Source organism: Lithobates pipiens, unplaced genomic scaffold (assembly GCF_037356315.1).
Source record: "Lithobates pipiens isolate NorthernLeopardFrog02 unplaced genomic scaffold, aLitPip1_a1.2 Scaffold_27, whole genome shotgun sequence".
In the NCBI taxonomy this organism is placed as follows: Eukaryota; Metazoa; Chordata; class Amphibia; order Anura; family Ranidae; genus Lithobates; species Lithobates pipiens.
In genome coordinates, this window is record NW_027507788.1 from 7543031 (window position 1) to 7567425 (window position 24395).

The following is a 24395-nucleotide window of genomic DNA, read 5'->3' on the forward strand; positions in this document are numbered from 1 at the left end:
GAAAGTTTAACTTTTACTTGAATTCTGTCACAAAATATATCCACACAGTGGAGTCAAGAATTATAGCATTTCCATGAAATGTTGAGATACAAAGTGAACTGAACACTCGAAATTCGATTTTTTTTCCCCCCCTCTTCATTTTTGCAAGTGTTAGGCCCCAAAGTGGTCTGTATGGAAGGAAGGGGAAAAAATAAAATAAAAATTATATAATAATAAGTATAGTTACTGTGCATGAACATAACATAGAAAACAAAACAATTGAAAAATAAAAATGTATAACCTAAAATAGATAACACACACACACACACACACACACACACACACACACACACACACACACACACACACACACACACACGAAGAGCCCAATTTTGTTTTCCTGGATCACATTTTGTACTAGTAGTCCAGAATAAGAATCTGCCAAATGGATGTTAAAATAAAAATCAGATTAAACGTTTTTCTGTTGGACCGTTATCTTATTGAGTTTTTGCAAAACCACACTGCTGATTATATTGATACCATCTGCATTGGTGGTGACTGGCAAGGCAATGATTAAAATTTGTGTTAGAGAGAACAGAACACACAGAATTGAATCTTCTGCCTTGCAGTACAGCTAAACATTTAATATAAAAATAAAATGTATAATACAATACTAAAATAAAATTATATTATATTAAAAGTATAAAAATTATATTATATAAATTTTTTTTTTTTTTTTTTAACACAAAAATATTCAATTAAAATATTAAACCATAATATTGATTTCAGCAAGAAATTACATCTTATTGAATGATAATTTGCAATGGCTCTCCCAAGAAAAATGCACCCGATATGAGCATACAAAGTCAAACCAAGTTGTCTAAAATGTAGCATCCTTCTCGTTTAGAATAGGCTGCCGGGTAAATTTAGTTTGGCTCCTTTGTAAAACAGTGGAGCAAGGGTTGATTGCTTAGGGCCGTTTAGTGTTTTACAGGCCATCATTCTACTACTCCCCCCTGTCTTCTAGAAGTATTGTGGGGGGGGGGGAGCAGGATGGACAGCCTGAATATTTATGAGACTCCAACCGATCTCTGGAGCTGTGCCCAAAAAAGGTGGGAGGGAAATATTCTGAGACCTGGCTGCCAAGTTGCAGGAGCTCTTGGGTCCCATCGAGGAACCTAGGAGGAGGAGCCTTTGAAGACATGGAGGCCCCAGCTAGGCATGGGGGGGGGGGGGGGGGAAGATATTGGAGAGGCTTGTCCAGAGACTGAGCAGAGCCAGGAGGAACTTGGTGGGAGGAAGCTCAACCAGCCAACCAACCTCAGACTGAGCGAGTATTTGATCATGCTATACCAAGGTGAAGTGACTTGGGTGGTTTGGTCTCCCAAGCAAATGCAGTGCAGCCAGGAGTTGTGCAAATGGCCAGGGGGGCATGCACTGCTGCTAGAAAGTTTGCCAAGTACAGCCAGGAGTTGTGCAAGACTGTCAAGTGTGCCATGTAGCCAGAAGTTGTGAAACATTCAGAGTTGTGTACAGAACAGTCAGAAGCCCCTAGTTGTGAAGTTCAACAGCTCTGGGGTATCCCATGCTCCCCATCCAAGTTACTGTTCCCAAAAAATAAAGATAGGGGGTGCTGAAAATGCCATGTCTAGGCATATCCAGTCCAATTTCCCCACTGCCAGCGGCACTGTAGTTGGAGGGGGTGGGGGACGTCAAGAGGAACATGGTTCCTCTATGGTTTCCTGGGTTGCTGGGAAAGATATCCAGTTGGATTCTGCTACCACATGTGATAGAGCCCATTTCAGACTGATTCCCAGGCTTGGCATACATTTTGCAAGTGGATAGGGTAGGGACAGGTACCCCGCCTGGTAGGGACAGAACTAGTGGCAAGGAAAGGTTCCAGAGGGAGGGAAAGTGTAGGGCTCACAACCTCGCTTGGCATCTTCCCAGTTTGGGCACAAGACAGCCAGGTTGCACTTTGCCCCTCCTAACAGGTGCTGTCAGTTTGGCTGAAACCTGCGAGTATTCCCGGTTGTATGGTCTTCTCACCAGCTTTGTGAACGTTTTTTTGCAATATTTCAATACAAGTTCTTTCATTGCACTGTTATTGCCACAGTACCACGCTTCACCCCACGTCCAATTCGTATGACAGGAACGCGTGCCAGAATAGGTGCAGGAACACCCCCCCCCCACTATGTGTCTGTCTCCTACCCACCACCGAGCACTGACCCTTGTTTCCACCCCCCTACCCAGCTCCCACTAGGGCCCCTTTGAGAAAATACAACCAAGTATCAATTTGTAATACTTTGAAAAGCAATACAAAAAGATCCCCCGCACAGCCACCAACAGCAATCATCAATAGACTCCAGCAATTGTAGACCTCTTCCAGGAACAATTGACCCCCCAAGTAACAAAAAAGATCCTCCACCAGCAAAAATAGATCCCCTCCAGCAGCAGACACCCCATCAGCTTTTTATCTTAACGCATAGAACGCACCTTCTGCCTTTACAACCACTTTAAGCACGGGGGCAAGGATAGCAGTGACAGCGAATAACTAATAAAATAACATAAAGCAATGATTTAAGGTTGGGGTACACTTAAAACAAGATAAGTTGTTCAATACTCACCACAGACTGTCTCTTTTTCCCACTGGTACACAGTGACTTCCATTGTTTGGCACTCAAATGCATAATCCTTTATAGTCGAGCACACCGACTGCACAAGGCCGTCACTCACATAATTCAGACAAGTGTGAAAAAACCAGGTTGGATCTACTAGATCATGGCAGTTCTGAAAAGCCCCTTCAGGCATTACAACCTCATCACATAATGCTGTCAGAGCAGAGAGGTCCACAATGCCGCCAGTCATATTGGAGGGGTCCACGTCGCCGCCAGTCATATTGGAGGGGTCCACGTCGCCGCCAGTCATATTGGAGGGGTCCACGTCGCCGCCAGTCATATTGGAGGGGTCCACGTCGCCGCCAGTCATATTGGAGGGGTCCACGTCGCCGCCAGTCATATTGGAGGGGTCCACGTCGCCGCCAGTCATATTGGAGGGGTCCACGTCGCCACCAGTCATATTGAAAGGGTCCACGTCGCCACCAGTCATATTGAAAGGGTCCACGTCGCCACCAGTCATATTGAAAGGGTCCACGTCGCCACCAGTCATATTGAAAGGGTCCACGTCGCCACCAGTCATATTGAAAGGGTCCACGTCGCCACCAGTCATATTGAAAGGGTCCACGTCGCCACCAGTCATATTGAAAGGGTCCACGTCGCCACCAGTCATATTGAAAGGGTCCACGTCGCCACCAGTCATATTGAAAGGGTCCACGTCGCCACCAGTCATATTGAAAGGGTCCACGTCGCCACCAGTCATATTGAAAGGGTCCACGTCGCCACCAGTCATATTGAAAGGGTCCACGTCGCCGCCAGTCATATTGAAGGGGTCCACGTCGCCGCCAGTCATATTGAAGGGGTGCACGTCGCCGCCAGTCATATTGAAGGGGTCCACGTCACTATGAAAAATTTCTGGGCTAGCTCCACACAGATTGTTGTCACGATGGGAGGTCCAATTAGAAAGGAAATCCTGCGGGCTCCAACCTTCAGTGTCATCAGTGTGGTCTCCATTAGCGTTACCACAAAGGCCACAGACATTTCCAGCGTAAACTGGCGGCAAGTTAACCCAGACAGTCGAAAGATTAACTATTAAGATTAGACCAGGTTCTGCCTCTATGCGGATGTAAGGGTTATGTCTAAAATGGTTTCTTGAAACCCTTATCACATTTTCCAAGTCAAACGGCAATGTGTATGTGATGCCATCAACCTAAGCAATAAAAAAAAATAAAATAAAGTACATAGTTATAAAATTGGATATGGACCTCAGAACAAATAGTTTACCCTAGCTATAGGAAAAAAAATAAAAATAAAAAAAATAAAAACACACATGAACTTTAACCCTTTCATGACTAAGCCTATTTTTGGAATTTGGTGTTTACAAGTTAAAATCCATATTTTTTGCTAGAAAATTACTTGGAACCCCCAAACATTATATATATATATTTTTTTTAGCAGAGACTCTAGAGAATAAAACGGCGATTGGTGCAATATTTTATGTCACACGGAATTTGCGCAGCGGTGTTTTAAACGCAACTTTTTGGGAAAAGGGACACTTTCATGAATAAAAAAAAAATAAAATAAAAAAAAAAATAAAGTAAAATTAGCCCAATTTTTTTGCGTAATGTGAAAGATAACGTTACGCCGAGTAAATAGATACCAAACATGTCACACTTTATAATTGCGCGCACTTGTGGATTGACGACAAAGTATGGTACCTAAAAATCTCAATAGGCGAGGCTTTACATTTTTTTTTACGGTTACCAAGTTAGCGTTACAGAGGAGGTCTAGTGCTAGAATTATTGCTCTCACTCCGACGATCGCAGCGATACCTCACATGTGTGATTTGAACACCGTTTACATATGCGGGCGCGACTTCCGTATGCGTTTGCCTCGCGAGGACGGCAGGAGCTTTAAACTTTTTTTTTTATTATTTTAAAATGACTACCGTATATACTCTAGTATAAGCCGAGATTTTCAGCCTCTTTTTTGAGGCTGAAAGTGCCCCCCTCGGCTTATACTCGAGTCATCGCTGTCTGCCTGCTCGATCAGCGTGTCGAGCAGACAGACAGCGGCCATTCTATAATTCAAAAGCCGCGCCTCCGGCTCCGCCTTCGCCTGTGATAGGCGGAACACTGAATTTCCCAGCAGCCTGTGTTCCGCCTATCACCGACATCGTCTCATCCTCGTACTACGGACGAGGATGAGACGATGTCCGTGATAGGCGGAACACAGGCTGCTGGGAAATTGTGTTCCGCCTATCACAGACAGGGAGGCGCGGCATTTGAACAGGGGAATGGGCGCCGACGAAGAGCGGTGATCCTGGGACGGGACCGGACGGAGGCTCGGCTCGGGACGGGACGGAGGCTCAGGACACAGGTAGGCTGGACACACAAGGCCACACACACACACACACACACACAGGGATGGATGGATGGATGGACACACACACAGGGATGGATGGATGGACACACACACAGGGATGGACAGGCATATCTCACCCTCGGCTTATACACGAGTCAATAGGTTTCCCAGTTTTTTGGGGGTAAATTGGGGGCCTCGGCTTATACTCGGGTCGGCCTATACTCGAGTATATACGGTAAATTGTTTTTAAAAATAAAATTTGATCACTTTTATTGCCGTCACAAGGAATGTAAACATGTCTTGTGACAGGTACTCTTTATGGAGGGATCGGGGGGGTCTAAACGACCCCCCCACCCTTCCTTTACACTTCAATGTATTCAGATCACCGTAAACTGAGATTCTGAATACCGTATCCCTTTTTAAAACCGGCGCCATTGGCAGCTGAGTAAACGGGAAGTGACATCATGACATCGCTTCCGTGTTTACTACGAGGAGACTGGAACGAAGCCGATTACGGCTTCGTTCCAGTTCCTCCCCAGCAGCCGGAGGCAGCGGAATTTGAATCGGTGCTCCCGATCGAGCGGGAGCACCGGTAACAGTGGCTCCTCCGGCATATCAGCCAAGCGGCTTTTAGCCACATCGGTTGTTATGCCTGGATAGCCAATCGCCTGCCGAAAAAAAACGGTACTGGGATGATGCCTGCAGGTGCGGGCATCATCCCGGTATACCCCCCGGAAGCTGAGTATGCACATCTGCGTACGCTCAGCGGGAAGGGGTTAATGGAACCCCAGCCTTGGTCCATAAGGTTCGATATTGAGTTGGCCCCCCCTTTGCAATAGTAGCTTCAACTCTTCTGGGAAGGCCGTCCACAAGGTTTAGGAGTGCGTCTACGGGAATGTTTAACTATTCCTCCAGATGCACATTTGTGAGGTCAGGCACTGATGTTGGATGAAGGCCTGGCTCAGTCTACTCTCCAATTCATCCCAAAAGGCGTTCTATCAGTTTTAGGTCAGGACTCTGAGCAGGCCAGCCAAGTTCCTCCACCCCAAACCCCCCCCCCCATGCATGTCTTTATGGACCGGTGCACAATCATGTTGAAACACAGGAAGGGTCCGTCCCCAAACTGTTCCCACAATGTCCAAAATGTCTTGGTATGCTGACACCTTAAGAGTTCTCTTCACTGAAACCAAGTGGCCAAGCCCAACCCCTGAAAAACCCTGCACCATAATCTCTCCCCCCCCCCCCCTCCATTATAACCCTTACCTCAATGTCATTGCTGTATTCTTGTATAATTATTGTATGCCCACGGGTCTTCAGCATGATATTTGGAAGTTGCCTGTTGCTGTTCAACTGAAACTTAACGTCGAGATCCGTAATATTGCTGGAAGCGCACTCTGTCGTCACCATGGTGTACAAACATTCTCCATTGGCTATGAAGGAGGCGCCATCAAAAGTACGGTGTTTTTCTCCAGCTACCCAACAACTGATTGGCTTCGGATAACATGCTGTAATGCCCCCGATCGTCTGGCACGCCTCAATGGCGGAGCATTTGTGATTTGCACATGCCAATGCTCCATGTATGCAAGTGCAGGCAACCTGGCAGCCATTACCGTAGAAGGCTTCTCCATGCTTCAAGACCTGACCATCAACATGACACCCACATTCTTCTTCCAGAACACAGCCACCATCACTCAAGATGTAGCCTGGATTACAGACACAACCCTCTTGACATTCGACTGGACAGGCCAAAGAAAAGTTGACGTCACAAGTAGCTGGACAACCAGGAGCACACATGGAGTAATAAGAGTTTGGTGGGCATGCGCGATCTTAAAGGAAAAAAAATAAAAAAAATTTTTTTTTTTTACACATATTCAGGTCATTCATGGGTCAACAATGCAGAATTTTAAGATCTATGGTGACATCTTTTTTGATCATTGGAAGTTTATAGTACCAAGTTTTAGTGAGGCCCGCCACAGCAAAATCTAGACCGTACATGGGGGATATGCAAGAGCAGTTTTCAACTATAGCGTTAGTTAACTGAAGGAGACTGGGGGTTGAGTACTTGAATGGCAAGCTTTTGAAAATAGGGGGGGGGGGGGGGGGATGAATGGGGAAGATTGAACTCATGTAGTTTTTAGATGTCCATATACCTTCTTCATAAAGTGATGGGAACGTCCCCAGTGGGGACATAACTGCAATAAAAAAAGTTTTAGATGGGAGATGGAGTCAACCTTAGATGATGCTTCCCTCTGTAAAAGAACAGGTGTGGAACAAAGGGGGAAAAAAAATAAAAAATAAATTAAAAAAACCCTATCCCATTTGTATCTTATTGCAAGTTCTTTTATAGTGCCTACAATGTATATAGTACATTCACATCAGTCCCCAATTCACATACTAGAGCCAATATAGACAGGAACCAAATAACCTCCCGGCAGGTCTTTTGAGTGTGGGAGGAAATTTGAGTACCCGGAGTAAGCCCATGTAGACAGGGAGAACCTTACAGCCTCCAGGCAGGTCATGCCATGGTTGGGATTCAAACTGATGGGGGGGGGGGGTTAAGCTTATACTTTTATTAGCATTTTCACCATTTTTCTTTACACTTGATTTATGGGATCCCAAGGACGGGAACTTACACACAACCAATTTCCTGACATCTTAAGACAAAGACATGCAAGTTGGGGCAGTGGCCAAAACCTGCAAGAGTCTAAAGTGCAGAGAACAGAAATATATTACAACTGACATTTGGCAATACCAAACAGGCCCAGCGGGAAGGAAACCCAACTAGGAGCGCTCACAGCACGAAACCGATATGGGGTAAAAGCAGGACCCAGGTGTGCCAACAGCATCCATGTTGAGGGGGTAGAATGTGGCCTGACCAGTCCATACCCAAGTGGGGAGGCTTCCAGAAAGGATGTCGTGTCCCTGCACTTTCCCTACTCAGGAACCTCTTGCCTGCCACATGGGTGTGTCCTGTGCCTATCCTGGAAGTCATGGTCTTAAGACTCCGCCTGACCAATGGGGGCTGTCTAGAGTCACATGGGGTGCCAGCGGCCAATTGGATAGCTTCCCCCTGTGATCCAGGAAACCATAGGAGGAACCAAGTTCCTCTTGCCTTCCTCTCCCTTTGATATGCCGCTGTGGTTGAGCACCACCTGCAGAAGAAAAGAAAAAATAAATAAATAAAAAAACACCCCACGCCAATGTTTAAGGTGGTATTAATACAGAGCTGAATTTGCATACAGGAATTCAGCTTTAGAATATTAGAGTACTTTTCATACAAAATATTGCTGAAATACGCCTCACAAGTCAAACCCAACCCCTTGTTCTTGCTGTCCAAGAACAGAGACCTTCAGGTATTCTGCTCCTGTCTGACAAATGCTAAAGCTTTTTTGCAGAATTTAATGTCAATGAAAGCATTACCATCCAAGCTCTCAACCCCCAACTTCCTACAGGGATGAGCAAGGCGAGTTTCTCTTCAAATAAATCTACAAACCAAAGACCCAACTTACCACATCCGGTGAGACTTTGCCACCCGGTCATGTCCAGCCTTTCAATGTCACAAGCCAACGCATAGGCACCGAGACCCAAGCAAACATTGCCCGTCAAACAGACCTCAAACTTACAAGCCTTGACAAAAGGTTCTGGATCCAGAGTGGAATGGCAAGCTTGAAATATGTCTGAAGTCATCATTTGGAGGCACAAAGCGAGATGCGTGGACATATCTTGGTTCTCACAGAGTTTGGGACTTAAGTCGCCAGAGTTGCAATTTAGGTTGGTGTCCCCAGTTCCCCCAGACAGAGGATTGTGTTGATTAAAGGTTGACCATTCTGTGGGGTACTGGTTAGCACAGAGGCCAGATAGAATTCCAGAATAGAGACGAGGTATCTGAATGTGGACAATGCCAAGATCACCAAGGATGACATGCAACCCAAAGGAAGTCTTCACAGAAATATACAAGTCAAAAGTGATTATGTTTAGTTTTCCATCCTCGAGGACTATTGGGGTATACATCACTTCTCCATTAACCTAGAAAATACAAAAAGGTCTTTTAAAATACAGTACTAATGTGTTACACAGGAGAAGACATGGCATCAGTGGGTAGTACATTCACAACAGATTTTCTTTACCGCTAAGCGGTTTCTGTATATTGGGACAAGTTTTAACATTTTGTCAACACAAGCACATAACATTAGCAATGAGGCAAAATGAAAGTGCCACTGTGGCTAGACTTTGGACATAGAAAAATGTTCCTAAAATAATCAGAAAATACACTTAAACACGCCTTAACTGACCTCTGTAGCTGTAGGTACTGTAGAGAAATTAATCTTTAAAACTCAAAAAAGGCATTGCACACTCCCATGTGCTTTAAGCTCCTAGAAAAGCTACTACAAAGTCCGTTGTGATCTTTCAGGATGAATTACTTTACAGTACCTGCAGCTAGGTCATTGACGACTTGTTTTAAAGCCATTTTACCGCATGCTAAAAATTCTCGGGACAGGTACATGTAAAAACGTTAAGTGAACATTAAAATTCTTCAGTGTAGCTGCAGGCACTAGGGAACAATTTATCCCCAGTTCAAAGAGAGCTCACGTTTTTTAATCAACGTCCGTACAGTTGAGCATTGAGGTTGAATTGCACCAAAGTGTCTGCAGCTACAGAAGTTTATAAAAAAGTGTAATCCCCATAGAAAAAGCAGTAGACCAAAATGCATGGAATTTAGCTTGTCTGTACACCAGAAAGTGGCCAGCCATTTCTATGCAGAGTCATGGGCCAAATTGCCTTCTGGCTACTTTTGGTGTGTAGAGTTGCCAATGAAACCCTTTAGTTAACCGTATGGGTTCCATGATTAGTTAATGGCTGGTTTGGCATGGATTTAATTTAATTATCAACATATACAATTTAAAAAAAAAAAAGTGAGGTTGGTTGGGGCAAGGTAACAGGAATTCTAGACGGTCTCCTCTACCGGTTAGTCACTCTTACAAAATTGGTTTTGGAGCATTGTGAAATAGAAATCCCATTTTCAGGCATGTTGAACTTAAAGTTATGCTTTGTGCAAGCATCGGTTAGAAATGTAAGCCTTTACTCACTAGTACGGTTCCTTGACTTTTAGAAGAAAACACCAGCTTCGTCTCAAACACCTCTAGCTTCACCGTGAATTGGTAGTCAGCCCTTCGCTCCAAACGGAACGAGCCAAAATTTGAGTCACCTCCAGAAGCAAGAAGAGTGAGGGGGCAGTCACCAGACTGAAAATGCTGGGTTCCCCGGAACGTTCGCATGTGCGTTCTTCCCCACGCCATGCAGGTTTGAATTTCGGGGGACATGCATGCGGATTGTTGGCACAGTAGCTCATCGGAACATTCAAACCCACATAGATTGTATACTAGGAAAGGAGGGGGAAAAAAAAAAAATAAAAAACCATGAAGTTAGAACAGGTGAAAAAACACCCTGCCTTCAGTGTTGAACAGAATTGAATGTTGACTTATTGGTGCACAATAAGGAGTTCCTTCCAACCAATGTGGCCATTACATAGCTAAAATGATGGACTTACTTTTCTAATGGTCTCTCCAGTTCAGAATTTTTTTTTTCTTAGCCGAATCCTGCTAATGAATAGGCCATTTTCTTCACGATATTGGTAAAGTGTTGTAGAAGCATAATGCCAGTGCAAAAGTTCACCAAGAGCTACAAAGCAGTTGGCAAAACCATCTCAATTTAGGCTAGTTGAGTTTCCATAAATCTGAATTAAAGTTGTAGATGGAACACATAATATATGCATTACCATCAAATTCCAACTAGTACCCCAATGTACACATGCACCGATGAAGACCACCACAATACACTGCCAGAAATAGTGTGGGTATTTTGGGTGTTGAGGTACATTGTTGGCCCAGTCAAACCAGATGGTCCACCCCAGGAATGAAGGGACTGCATTCAAACCAGATGGTTCATTCAAACCAGATGCTCCACCCCAGGAATGAAGGGACTTCATTCAAACCAGATGGTCCACCCCAAGAACGAAGGGACTGCATTCAAACCAGGATGGTCCACCCCAAGAATGAAGGACTGCATTCAAGCCAGGATGGTCTACCTTAATGAAGAGTCCCCATTTAAACCAAAATTGTCTACCTTAAGACTGAGGGGAACCTATTCAAATCAGATGGTCTACCGTAATAAAGGGGCACCAAACATGGTCTACCTTAGGAACGAAGGGAGTCTCATGCAAACCACATGCCTTACTTCAAATCAATACATGCAAAAAGAAAACCCTAGCACAAATAATTTTCCCGGGGGGGGGGTTTAGGAGGAACTGCTCATCTGTCTTGCTGCTCAGAGCCATTACTGAGGAATCACATCATACCCCTCCCCCCCCCCTAGAATTCCACTATCACCCCCATTTTCCCTACTGCACTCACTGGCATCCCCTGCTGAGCTCTATATCATTACTAGGTCTTGTAGTAAAATGGAGGTCGGCAGAAGAAGCCAATGAGCACAGGAGGAGACATTACCAATAGTCTCAGTCAAACTGGTATCAATGTTTCTAGGAATATTCCAGGAGGGCAGGCTTGGCCATCTGCTCCAACTCCCCTGCCTTCTCCACCCAGGATGCAACTAAGGATCTAGGAAAGTGGGTTCCTCAAGAAGGATGGAACCAAACTCAAATTTTGTAGGCTAGAGAGGTTGGCTGTCTAAACCATCTAGCAATTATTGTCTCGGATGCCTATAACCCCCCCCCCCCCCCCTCCCTTTTAAGGGCTACTCCACTAGATTCTTCGCTGCATCCTGGGTGGAGAAGGCAGGAGCATCGGTTAAACAGATCTGCAGGTCAGCCAGGCTTGCCATCCTGGAAGACGATTCAAGAATTGTCAGTTTTAGATCAGACTTCTGTGGACAATTCTTCAACAATGGAGCAGTGCTTGGTAGCTCTAACAGTAACACTACAATATACTCTGTTCATTTGTAGGTACAGTACTGTATATCTTTTAGATTCATTTTTGCAAAAGGGTCTCTTTAAAAGAGAACAGTCACATTTGGTCTCATGCAAGAATTATGTCTTAAAGGGCGATTGCTGTGAACAAGTACTATGAAAGCTTTACAAAGCGGTTGTAAACCTTAGATATGAAATATGAACAAAGCACATGCTTCTATACCGTGCACTTGTTCGAATGGAGACCGAGTCGGGCCTTCTCGTCCAAAATCAGTGCCTGACCTCACAAATGCCTTTGTGGAACAATGGTCAAACATTCCCATAGACACTCCTAAACTTTGTGGACGGCCTTCCCAGAAGAGTTGAAGCTGTTATTCGGTGCAAAGGATGGGCCAACTCAATACTGAACCCTACGGACTAAGAATGGGATGTCATTAAAGTTAATGTGTGTAAAGGCATGCGTCCCAATACTTTTGGTAATATAGGGTCTATTTAAGAGGTTTCACTTCTATAGGCAGAGCAGGAAGTGAGAATCTCAAGTGAGTCTTTTTTTTTTTAGACAAGTTGACACTGCTGCTGACTATTTCGCCCCATTAGTACTATTGAAACTCAATATTCTTATTTCGTTCCCAACAACGATAACCATTGTAAAGTGTATGGGGACAGATGACAAAACCCAGTGGGATGCCAACCACATTAAAGTGGTTGGCTTTAGTTACTAAAATGGTCCTACACCTTGGCTCCTGGCTACACCATGTAGTTGCTGGTGTAATCCTCTGGCCTTTTCCTGGGTTACCTGTACAGTGGTCAGCACACCCCTCAGGATTTAGGATCCTCAGTTTTCCCCCTGATCCTTTGGAATGGTTACACACCCAAATAATCGAGTGCTCCAGCAGTCAGGGCATAGGGTAGGTTTCAACATTTTCTTCCAAATTCCTATCCCCCCCCCCCCCCCCCCCCCCCCATCAATATTTAAATTGGGGAGGTATTGCTTAAAAAGGAATACCTTACATGATCATTTTAATAGACCTTGCATGAAGATGGAAGAAAAGCCCAGTACATCTTGGAACTAGACAACCATTTCTTGTTTACGCTAATAATTCTGAGCAAAATCTTAGTGCAAGATGGGCATTGGCACGCACACACGTATTAGTATGTGCACAAAAGGGAACATGCACGTGCCCAGAGTGGAATTGGCGCAAAATGGCTTATTTAAGCTGGACTAGGACAAGGGCAGATTGTTGAGTGGTCTTCAGCCAGTTCCTTCTTTACCCATGCCCTGACCTTTAATATTTGCCTACCCGTGCACAACTCAGGTTGCTCCTGAGCCGCCTCTGGATTCTTGCCTGCCAACTCAGCCTGAACTTTTGAGACTTGTATCCCGACTGCCTATTGTTCCTGTATCTTACTGCCTGGCTGTTGACCTTCTAGCTGGTTTCCTGGCTATGCTAGTGCCAAATCAAGGTCACCATGTTCTGGTTACTGCCTGGTGGGCCATGGTCATCCACATCCTGTAAACACCAACTGGCACAGCCCACTACACCAGCCCTCATGCCGCTCTGTCCTCAGCCATGGACAAGGCCTGACAGCCGAAAACACCTCAGCCATGACTCAGGCCTAATGGCCCAAAACACATTGGCCGTTTTACACATTCTTGCATTTAAGGATAACCACTGTTGGATGTCAGAGTGCCGACCTTTTTCCCCCTGGCGACCCTTTCCTCAGACCTCCTGTCAGCACTACTAGGGGTGTTGGCCAAGAGGTGTAAGAGAAGCACCCGCTCCAGCTCAGATCTCCACCAGTTATGCGACAGATCATTTCTAGCCAACAAATTGAAGCAGTCAGTAAGGTACGAATGCAAAACAAAAAAGGGATGTTCTGTAGCTTCTCCCATTTGCTTCCTGCAACATCACAAGATGGATTTGGATGGATTTGATCCATTTGGCAGTTGTAACTTTTTTTTCTCATATCGTCTTCCAGGACAGCCTTTGAGGCTCCTCCCTCCGGGACAGGAAACACGTCAAGCCAATTAAATAAAAGGTGTGGTCCTCCAGGCCCTCCTCAGTTTTTGTGTTTCCTGCCGGACGGGAAGGAGCACGTCTTGGAACTGGTAAGGGGAGCTCCTTCTCAGGGGTTTTGCCTGGGGAGAGCACCTTGATGGACCTCACCCCTCGGTCCGAACGAAGGGAGGAGAGGGTAGCTTTCAGTCCCCGCTGCCATTCAAAACGTTCGGAGAGAACGGGACCCCGATGCGCGGCAATCTCCCCCTCGGAGCGCTTTCCGCTCGTACCTGTCGGTCGGATGGCGGCGGGAGACGTTCGTTCCACCGACCGGCGTCCGGGTACTGTGAGCGTTGCGTTCGTAAAGAACGCACGGCGTCGGGGCGGAGTTTTTGCGTTCTGGCGTACGGAAGTGGGAGAGACGCACTTCCGCCGGATTCGCGTCATCAGGGGGCGCCGCAGGACCCGTTCCAGTCCTTTGGGCGCGGCGGTGTGACTACAGGGTTGCCTGGAGCAGTGTGAAGGCTCAGAGAGACTGAGTGATACACAGGAACCATGGAGAGTGCAGTTGTGCAGGTGGACTCCGGTTCAACAGGCTCCAGTACCTCTCAGGTAAGCTTGGTGAGGGCAGACCAGGACTTACACTGGGGGGTGGGGGGTCACTCTGACCTGTAGTACCTTCCCGGGGTGGAGAACCTGCTGGTGAAGGGGGGCACTTCCTAAACAGACCCTAGAAGCACAGTGGTGTGGTCAGGGGTGGTATTTTAATGGGACCCTGTTTTTCTTTGTTTTTAGGTTAAACAGGACAGAGCCCAGATACCTTTACCCAGAAGGAAATGTGCCGTGTGTGGGGCTAAGTTAGGCACCGGTTGGGAGAAGCCGCTTTGCCCAGATTGTGTCAGTAGCCTGGTAAAAGAGGACTCGGTGGCAGCTTGTCACAATGTTTTAACATCCGTAAAGGATGAGATTGCATCCACCTTCCAATCTTTTAAAAACATGATGGATAGGATGCAGGGTCCCTCTGTCTCTTTACCCAGAGCCGTGAGTATGCCTTCCTTATCCGAACCAAGTCAGGAGGAGGAGGTGGATAGGGAGAGGTTACCCAGGTCATTAGCCTCCTCTAGGACAGAGTCTACTTCAGAATCTGAGGGGGAGGAAGAGGCCATTAGATCAGCCAGATACAAGCTGTCTTTGGATGATGTGGGTGACCTCCTCAAGGCTATATATATGACACCTTGGAGATCAGAGAAGAACAGGTCCAGCTTTCAAAACACGACATGATGTATCAAGGGTCGAGTGTAATGAAAGACAGGGTATTCCCCGTCCATAAGTCGCTAGTGGAGGCGATTCTGCTGGAGTGGGAACAACCGGAAAAAAGGCCATTTTTTTCAGGTAGCCTTAGAAGGAGGTTCTCTTTTGAAGGAGGTTCCCTTTTGAATCGGATGCGGTGCATCCCTGGAACAAGGTTCCCAAATTAGACGCTCCCTTGGCTAAGGTCTCTAAGAAGACAGATTTGGCCTTTGATGATATGGGTTCACTCAGGGACCCTATGGATAAGAGGGGAGATGTGCTGCTCAAGAGAGCCTGGGATGCCTCTTCCATTGGGCTTAAACCGGCCCTAGCAGCTACCTGTGTGGCCAGAAACTTGGAGTGTTGGCTTACACAGTTACAGTCACATATTTCTGCAGGTACTTCTAGGCAACAGCTGTTGAAGTCCTTTCCGCTACTGTTTAAGGCTGTGGGCTTTTTAGCGGATGCCTCTGCAGAATCAGTCAAACTGGCTGCTAGATCAGCAGCACTAGTGAACGCTGCCAGAAGGGCCGTTTGGCTTAAAACCTGGTCAGGAGACGCAGCTTCAAAACTAAAGTTGTGTGGATTACCCTTTTCAGGGGACCATTTGTTTGGGCCCGGCCTGCAAGAGGCGTTAGAGCGCACGCAGGATAGGAAGAAAGCGTTCCCAGAAAGGAAAAAGAGACCTGAAGGGAAACGCCTTTTTCGAAGCCCCAGGCAGCAAAACCTGCAGGAAAGGGAGGTTCGCCCCAAAAAGCATTGGACGGGTCACAAGGGAAGAGGCAGAGGAGGTATCTTATTCAATCCTCCTCAACCCTCCCCTAAAACCCAGTGACTCCTGCGTCCCGGTGGGAGGAAGACTGGGGAAGTTCCTCCCACAGTGGGAAGCCTCAACCGAAAGTCCGTTCATTCGAGATCTTGTAAGGAACGGCTACAGGTTGGAGTTTGGTTCAGTTCCCCTCCCAAACTTTCAAGTAACAAGGTTACCAAGGGACCAAGAGAAAGCAGAGGCTTTGGCTCTTCTTCTGGGGGATCTGGTGGACCAAGAAGTAATGGTGCAGGTGCCTCAGGAGGAGCGAGGCTTGGGGGTTTACTCCCACGTATTCGTGGTAAAGAAACCTTCGGGAAAGTTCAGGTTAATACTGAATCTCCATCCCCTGAACAGATTTATAAAATACAAGCGGTTCCGGATGGAGTCAATCTTCTCGGTAACCAAATTCCTGTTTCAGGGCTGTCACATGGCCACAGTGGATCTCAGGGATGCATATTTGCATATCCCGATTCATCCGTAATCTCAGAGATTTCTCAGGTTGGCGGTGAGGTTGAACACGGGTGTGTTACACCTCCAGTTTCGAGCTCTCCCCTTCGGGCTTTCAGCCTCACCAAGAGTCTTTACAAAAGTTCTAGCAGAGGCACTGGCCCCATTAAGGCTCAAGGCTATAACAGTGATCCCATATCTGAACGATCTACTGTTCATAGCCCAGTCGGCCCAACAGCTGCAGAGGGACATACAGGAGGCTTTGGTTTTTCTGCGCTCACTGGGGTGGCTGATAAACCAGGAAAAATCCCAGCTGTCCCCCTCACAGGAGGTCCTGTATTTAGGATACAGGATTTCTTCAGTGGAAATGAGGGTATTTCTTCCGGAGGAGAAGATCGGCAAGCTAGAGCAGGCGGTAGCCCAGCTTCAATCTGGTCGGGAAGCCCAGATCAGGGAGGTGATGAGAGTCCTAGGGTTGACGACATCATGCTTTCCAGCGGTGGCCTGGGCAAGACATCATCAGCGTCCTTTACAAAGACTCATGCTCCGTTATTGGGATGGCAGGCAGGAGAGCCTGGATCAGGTTATGCCCCTATCCTCGGCAGTCAGGAGGTCTCTTTGGTGGTGGCGGGCCCAGGTCAACCTAGACAGGGGTCTTCCCTGGTCCCCACAAGCTACGGTGGTGGTCAGGACCGATGCCAGTGCGCTGGGTTGGGGTGTCCACCTAGAGGGAACCTTAGCCCAGGGTTCCTGGTCGAACCTAGAGACAGGTCGTTCCTCAAACCAGAAGGAACTTCTGGCAGTCTGGAAAGCTATAGAAACCTTCCAGTCCCGGTTACATGGCAGGGATCTGCAAGTTCGCTCAGACAATGTGACAGCAGTAGCCTACCTGAACAAGCAAGGGGGAACCAGAAGCCCTGCACTACAGGTAATTGCGGACAAAATCTTCTGCTGGGCAGAGAAGAATTTGTCCTCAATATCAGCCATTCACCTAAAGGGAACTCAGAATTTCCTGGCCGACTTTCTCAGTCGCCAGAAGATAGGTCAGGACGAGTGGTCCCTCAACAAGGAAGTGTTCGAGGAGATCGTGTCATGCTGGGGAAGGCCAGAAATAGACCTATTTGCAACAGAAAGCAACAGGAAGGTGACAATTTTTTTCGGTTCACCCACAGGATCGGGCCAGGGGGATAGACGCCCTTGCCAACCCATGGCTGTTTGGCCTGTGTTACGCCTTTCCTCCCGTAAGGATGGTGGCGGAGGTTCTGCAGAAGTTCCGTTCGGAAACTACGGACCTCATTTTAGTAGCTCCTTTTTGGCCAAGGAGACCCTGGTTTGCCAGCATAAAGAAATTGGCCGTACATCCTCCGCTGTTTCTACCAGTCAGGGAGGACTTACTTTCCCAGGGGCCGATCCTGTGCCCTCAGATAGAGAGGCTCAAGCTTGCGGCCTGGTATCTGAGGAACAAATCTTAAGGTCACAGGGTTTCTCAGAAAGAGTGATTAAGACCTTGTTAGAATGCCGTAAACCAGTTACTAGGGCAATTTACGCCAAGGTAGGAAAGAGGTTTAATTCCTGGTTGCGAGAACAGGGGATTGCAAGTCCCGGGGTCCCGGCAGTCCTAGATTTTCTACAAGCAGGGGTAGAACTGGGCCTATCTATCAGCACTCTAAAAGGTACAGGTGGCGGCCTTAAGTGTTTTCCTTCAGTCCTCCCTTCAGCAGAATCCATTTGTCAGGAACTTCAAGGCTCTATCTAGATCTAGGCCTGTGAGAATGAAGTCCTGTCCTACTTGGGATTTGGCCTTTGTTCTTAGGGCTCTGACCCAAGATCCATTTGAACCATTAGAGGGAGCTTCACCTAAGTGGATGGTACTAAAGACTATTTTTGATAGCGATCACGTCAGCTAGAAGGGTCAGTGATCTGCAGGCGCTCTCGGTCAGAGAGCCATTTCTGTTAATCTTAGAGGACAGGGTAGTACTTAAGACTGACCCTAGTTTTCTTCCTAAAGTGGTGTCCACTTTTCATAGGACACAGGATATTATTTTGCCAACTTTTTTCTCAACCGAGGATGAGGCGAGATCTTTAAGTTTGTTAGACGTCAGGAGAAGTCTATTAATTTTTTTAGAAGCCACTAAGGTCTTCAGGAAGTCAGACTCACTTTTTGTTAATTTTTCGGGCGCCCGCAAGGGCTGCAAGGCGTCCAAAGCTTCTATCGCCAGGTGGATACGAATGGCGATAGTTAAAGCCTATGAGTTAGAGGGGAAGCAGGCACCCTTAGTTAAGGCACACTCTACAAGGGCGGTTTCCGCATCATGGGCAGAGAGGGCTGGAGCCTCTCCGGAGGAAATCTGCAAAGCAGCAACGTGGTCCAGCTACTCAACGTTCGCAAGACATTACCGTCTGGATTTATGGTCTGATAAAGAGCAGACTTTTGGACGTAAGGTCCTCCAGGCAGTGGTCCCGCCCTGACAAGGTGAGCTCCTTGCTTATCATCTCAAAGGCTGTCCTGGAAGACGATATGAGAAAACCGGAGTTAGACTTACCGGTAACTTTTTCTAGGAGTCTTCCAGGACAGCCTGGCTTCCCACCCAAAGTTGTTTAAATTGGACTAAGTGGTGAGGATGTGTATTAACATGATTGTTAGTGTGTTATGTCTTTCAGAGCCTCCCGGCGGTTCTTGGAGTAAAACTGAGGAGGGCCTGGAGGACCACACCTTTTATTTAATTGGCTTGACGTGTTTCCTGTCCCGGAGGGAGGAGCCCTATATCTCAAAGGCTGTCCTGGAAGACTCCTAGAAAAAGAGTTACCGGTAAGTCTAACTCCGTTTTTTTTTACCACAGCTTATATCTGAGAGGCATCAGGGAGCCTGCAGTGTTTGTAAAGCCTTCTCAAAAGCTTGCATAGACATAATTTAATATAACCTATTAAAAATATCTATCTAATCTATCTATCCATCTTCTTGCATGAACCAAAGCATGGGCGTTTCTCAAAGGGTTATCAAAATAAATCAATGATTTCCATACCCCCATAGGGTATTTTAGACATTCCCACATGTGACATTCAGTCCCGGTTCACATCCATGAGGCTCTGAGCGGTGTTTTGAATGGGTGGCCATGCCTCCCGAAAAACAGACAAAAAGGTCCCCGTCTCATTTCTGAAATCGCAGCCCACACGGGAACTGCAAGTGCAACAGAATGGCACCTTCCTTCCCCCAGGCATCCAGTGCCTTTTTCTGTGTGAATGGTTGCAGCTACAGGTGTGGAACCATAGCAGGAACCACCCACACAGATGTGAACCAGGCATCAAGGATTTAAAATTATATACCTTTATCCAAGCAAACTCCAAACGCTCCATATGCGCCAATCCGTGATGTGCAAATTGTGCCTACACCAAAAACATGTCTAGGGTTGTATATGGAATAGTATTGACTTAATCCATTCAAAGGCAAACGCATATAGCTCAAGTCTGTGCCAGGAATGTTTTTCCAAAGTGACTGGGGCAGGTCCTCGTGATTTAGCTGCAATCCTTCTCGACCATCTTCTTGGGCAACCACCAATAAGTTGTGCCTATACCCAGGCACCCAAACAATAAAATAGGAAGCACAAGCCTTTTCTCTAGGCACAAGGTTAAGAAGAAAACCATCGGCTGGCTCAAACATCGTGTCACCATTAGCAACATACAAAAGGACCAGAATTTTTCCAGGACTTAAAATGAGAAGCTGCGTCGTTGGCTCCAAATCAAATTCTTCTACCACGCCAGGCGTCATCATCGAACTGGTCATGTTGAGCCCACGTACAATGTTTACTTCGGTCTTGGTTGCCGCAAGAATGTAGATTTTACTTGGAAACTTTTGCAAAGGCAGTGGTGGGGACACAAATTTAGAGCCCCAAGCAGATACTGGGGTAAGTTGAAGGTAAACTTGACACCTTCCACGCATTTCAGCACACGTACGCCCTGAAAACAAGGCTACAGGTTCTTGTGACAGAACATGGCTCCCAGTCAAACTTTCATAGTCTTGGAGGTGCACGGTTTCCCAGGGATTTAGAGTCAAGTTTAGATGTTCTCCGGCAAGGTACACCGTGTCCTCAAACGCAACCGTTGCCCTCAAAAGGATGGAGACAAAGTTAGATTGAGGACCGTTCACTATGGCCATCTGTTGGACTGAATCTTCAGGGCCAATATCAGGTGTCACAACATAATAGTCCGTTCCCCAATCCGCTATCGGAGTTAGAACAGTTACACTGGTTTTGGAAGGCTTGCTGTTGGTGGCCACTACAGATATTGGTTTGTTGGAAGTGATGCGTACAATGTCGTTTGATCTCGTGGAATATAGAATCTCCGCTTCTACTGGCAGTGCAACAGCCAAGCGAAGTTTAGGTGCCAGCGAGACAACCTGGCTGTAATTTTTGTTTGGTAATTGGATGGTGGCTTGAGTGTCAGGGAAGAATGCAGTGAGAAGAACTTCTAAATAAGGGTCTCCGACATCAGGAGACAAGTTCTGCATAAAGACAAAGGCGAAGTCCGTGCCTGGATCCTCTGCAGATACATAACCTATGGGAAAAAATAAATAAAAAATTATATAAATAAACATAAACACTTTAGGCTATTGACATGCAATAGGTGGCTTTTCTACGCGATTATCTTTTCATTTTAAAGGGAATCACCACTAGGTGGCTTGCCCAAGAGACCAATCGATTTTAAAGGGAACCATCAATAAGCGATATGCCTCGTATTAGATTTATTCAGTTTATTGGCCACTATGGGTATTAAATAATGAAAATGCCCACAGACCCCTGCAACCCCCACACTCACAGGAGCATCAGTTACCAACATGGAGTGGAAAACCACTGGTAGCTACAGGGTAGAGGAGGCAAGAGGGCACTTCCAAGTGCAGCTGAATTTATAAAACTCTACCGACATCTCTCTACCGACATCTCTCTACCGACATCTCTCGCTTAAAACATGGTCATCCATGAGGACCTAGGGTCATCTGAAGCAGATGGGAACACGACCAGTGTTAGGAGATACATGAGTATCCTGTCTGGGGACACAGTCTTTACCTTCCTCCACAAACCTTCTGTGCTCCCCAAAAACCCTCACGCAAAGTGTTGTGATCATACATCCTTAAATTTGAAAAAGCCACAAGAGCAAGACAAGCTATAAAATCACAAATTGGGAAGAACAAGCCTGGAATGTTGTGATGAAGGTTTGTCCATCACCCTGGAATATTTTGGGACCATGTATCACGTGTTTACATGTGGGGCACTTGGGTTTCTTACATATCGAAACACATAGCCATGCCTCCATGTCCTCTGGCATCTGTCATGGGCCAAGTTCTTATGTTGTCAGACTGACTCCTGAGCTCATGTATCCTCTGGTTTTGAGTTTGTGCATCTCCCAACACTAGTGGTGTTCCCATCTGCTTCAGACGATTCGGGTTTTCATGGATGACCAATTTTAATATTGGCTAATTTGCAGTTTTTACTAATAAATTATTTCATCTGTTGCACTTAGAAGCACCCTCTGGGGTCTCCTTTACATGGACATTCCTTCTATCTGCTGAGGAGCTGTACCAAGTCCTTCGAAGCCAGCTGCTGTATCCGATTCGGCATTATGAGCTATTCAGGTATCACTTCACCACTCTATGAGCAGGCTGCAATGTGGTGTGATGGTGCATAGAGACCACATAGAGGCCAAGATGTAGGAGAAATGTGTATTAAGAAAGTCCCAACAATATACAAGTAGACTCGGTGGGTAAGCACAGCCGACTGGAGACCCTTGCAAACTATAGCAGAAGAGCGTTATCTTGAGATGCCGACAGCTTCTGCAACTAGGGGCAGGAATGGTCGGATGACGCCCAATTGGGAGGCTTCCTACGAGGAGAAGGTGCAGTCCCTGCACTTTCCCTACTCCTCAGGAACCCATCTCTGTTCTGTCCCAGACAGATTGGGAATCTGTCCCTACCCTAGCTACTCGCCAAAAGTTCACCAAACCTGGGAGCCAGAATTTTAAAACACTGCCTTGAACCAAGATGGCCGCCTAGGTCACTAGGGGCACCAGCACCCAATTGGACAGCTGTTCCCCAGGAGAATGCAGGAAAGCAGAGGAACCAAGTTCCTCATGACTTCCTTCTACTTGGTCGAGCACCACCTACCATGGGGAGTACAGACTTCACCCACCTACATACTGGGTTATTTCTTTGCGCTATAAGGGATTCTTATGTAGCTATGGGGAGGGCATTAACTGGAGCCATGCTGATGTCCAATGGCTTCTAACCCTTAATTGGAAGGGTAAGGATTTCCTTCTCTCCAGTTTGTATTGCCATGAAAAAAAAAAAAAATAAAATAAAGTCTTTTGGTAGACTATCTAAACATTAGGCATCCCTTGGTGGCATTTCCCACCGAGCCAACCTAAAGCAGAATCACTTACCACCACCAAGGCACAGGAGGACACAGATATGCAGAAGAAGCCTGGAACCCATTCTGCAAAACAGAAAAATAAAAAAAATTATATATACATTCCATTGAGTGGAACAAGGAAGACAAAATAAATAAAAATTAGGTGTTTTTGCTGGAATTTTTTTTTTAACTCCTTTTAAATAAAAAAAAATTCCTTTCAAAGGTTTGGAATGCACAAAAGTGAGCAGCCACCAATTTGTGCCATCACCTATGGGGCACCATAAGACACTCAAAAGGGGTGGACTTAGTGGAAATGAAATGGTTAAAAATGGTTCATAAATAAGATGCCCCTTTTTTTGCTACTTTTTCTGAACATATTATGTATCTGGTAAGCCTTGGTCCACCCTCTATTTGTATTAAGGGAATACCATATATTTGCATACAATGGCTTTATATACCACCTTTTTATACTGTGTGCATGCTTTTTTATTTTTATTTTTTATTTTTTTTAATGCAGTGACTTTTTGAAATGCATTTAAAGTGTATCTAATCATACGTGTCTGCTTTTATGTAACAAAATACATGCCGAAAGACATGTTTGTCTGTGTTAACATTGAATCCAAGTCACGTGCTAGCAAGAAACTGTCTCTTAAAGTTTTCAGCATCAAGTTTTGTACATTTTTTCAATCCCCCCCCCCCCCCCCCCCAACACTCCTTGCTTCTGTTCAGTTTCAATCCCAAAAAAAAAAAAAAAAAATTATGTGATGTTGAAATTAAAGAACACTTTTTTTGCTGGCACATGACTTGCTTGCCTGTGTTTAACATTGAATCCAAATTCATGTGCTAGCAAAAAAAAAAAAAAAAAAAAAAAAAAAAAAAAAAAAAAAAAAATTGTTTTCTTAAATTTTCAACATCACATTTTCCAGGGATTAAAACTAAAACAGAAGCAAGAAGTTTTGTAAATTTCTTTCCCCCCACCCCTTCAAAAAACTTCTTGCTTTAAGCCCCGAAAAATGTTGGAAAAAACAAAATTATATAAACCCCCACACACCCAAAACAAAACACCCCATTTTTCTTTTGCTAGCACATGACTTGGATTCAATGTTAAACTCAGGCAAACATGTCATTCAGAAAACCACACACACACACATTTTTTTTTTTTTATTTATTAATTTTATATAAGTAATATACAGTTGCTAAACAGATTAAAGTTTCATTATTTACAAAAAAAAACAAAAAAACACCCACAACACTTATAAAGTGTGCAGTAATCCATCAATACCCACATCAGAGCATTTACATTTTGTTTTACTAGAAGGGAAACAAAAGAGGAGGAGGTTTTATAAAAAAATAAAAAATACATAAATAAAAATAAAATAAAATTTAAATTTTTTAATACACATGGGAAAAAATGTCTTACCTGTATATCTCACTGCAGTAACCACAATTTAAAACACACACGGAAAGCGAAAAGTAAAAACCTCTAAAAAAAACAAAAAACAAAACTCAATGCCTAGAGATCAGTCCATGGACAGGTGCCTTACCTTAGCTGCCAATTTGGGTTGTCCT

General features: G+C 45.6%; 1 protein-coding gene across 1 annotated transcript; it reads right to left on the reverse strand.

Annotated features, from left to right (window-relative positions):
* LOC143933468 (IgGFc-binding protein-like) lies at nucleotides 1-24395 on the reverse strand. The gene is made up of 8 exons (XM_077456374.1): nucleotides 24371-24395; nucleotides 22858-22910; nucleotides 19753-20979; nucleotides 10046-10338; nucleotides 8468-8984; nucleotides 6222-6784; nucleotides 2607-3804; nucleotides 1-167 (listed from the first exon to the last, which is right to left on the reverse strand). The coding sequence occupies exons 2-8, from the start codon at nucleotides 22907-22909 to the stop codon at nucleotides 151-153; spliced, it is 3867 nt and encodes a 1288-aa protein (XP_077312500.1). The 5' UTR covers nucleotide 22910; nucleotides 24371-24395; the 3' UTR covers nucleotides 1-150.

Excerpts from the sequence above, each read along its gene's own strand:
- LOC143933468 (XM_077456374.1), bottom strand. The coding sequence starts at position 22,909 with ATGGGTTCCAGGCTTCTTCTGCATATCTGTGTCCTCCTGTGCCTTGGT. Across the intron at positions 20,980-22,857 it reads CCTCCTGTGCCTTGGTGGTG|GTTATGTATCTGCAGAGGAT; the intron begins GTAAGTGATTCT and ends TTTTTCCCATAG. Across the intron at positions 10,339-19,752 it reads TGGAGTTTGCTTGGATAAAG|TATACAATCTATGTGGGTTT; the intron begins GTATATAATTTT and ends CTCCTTTCCTAG.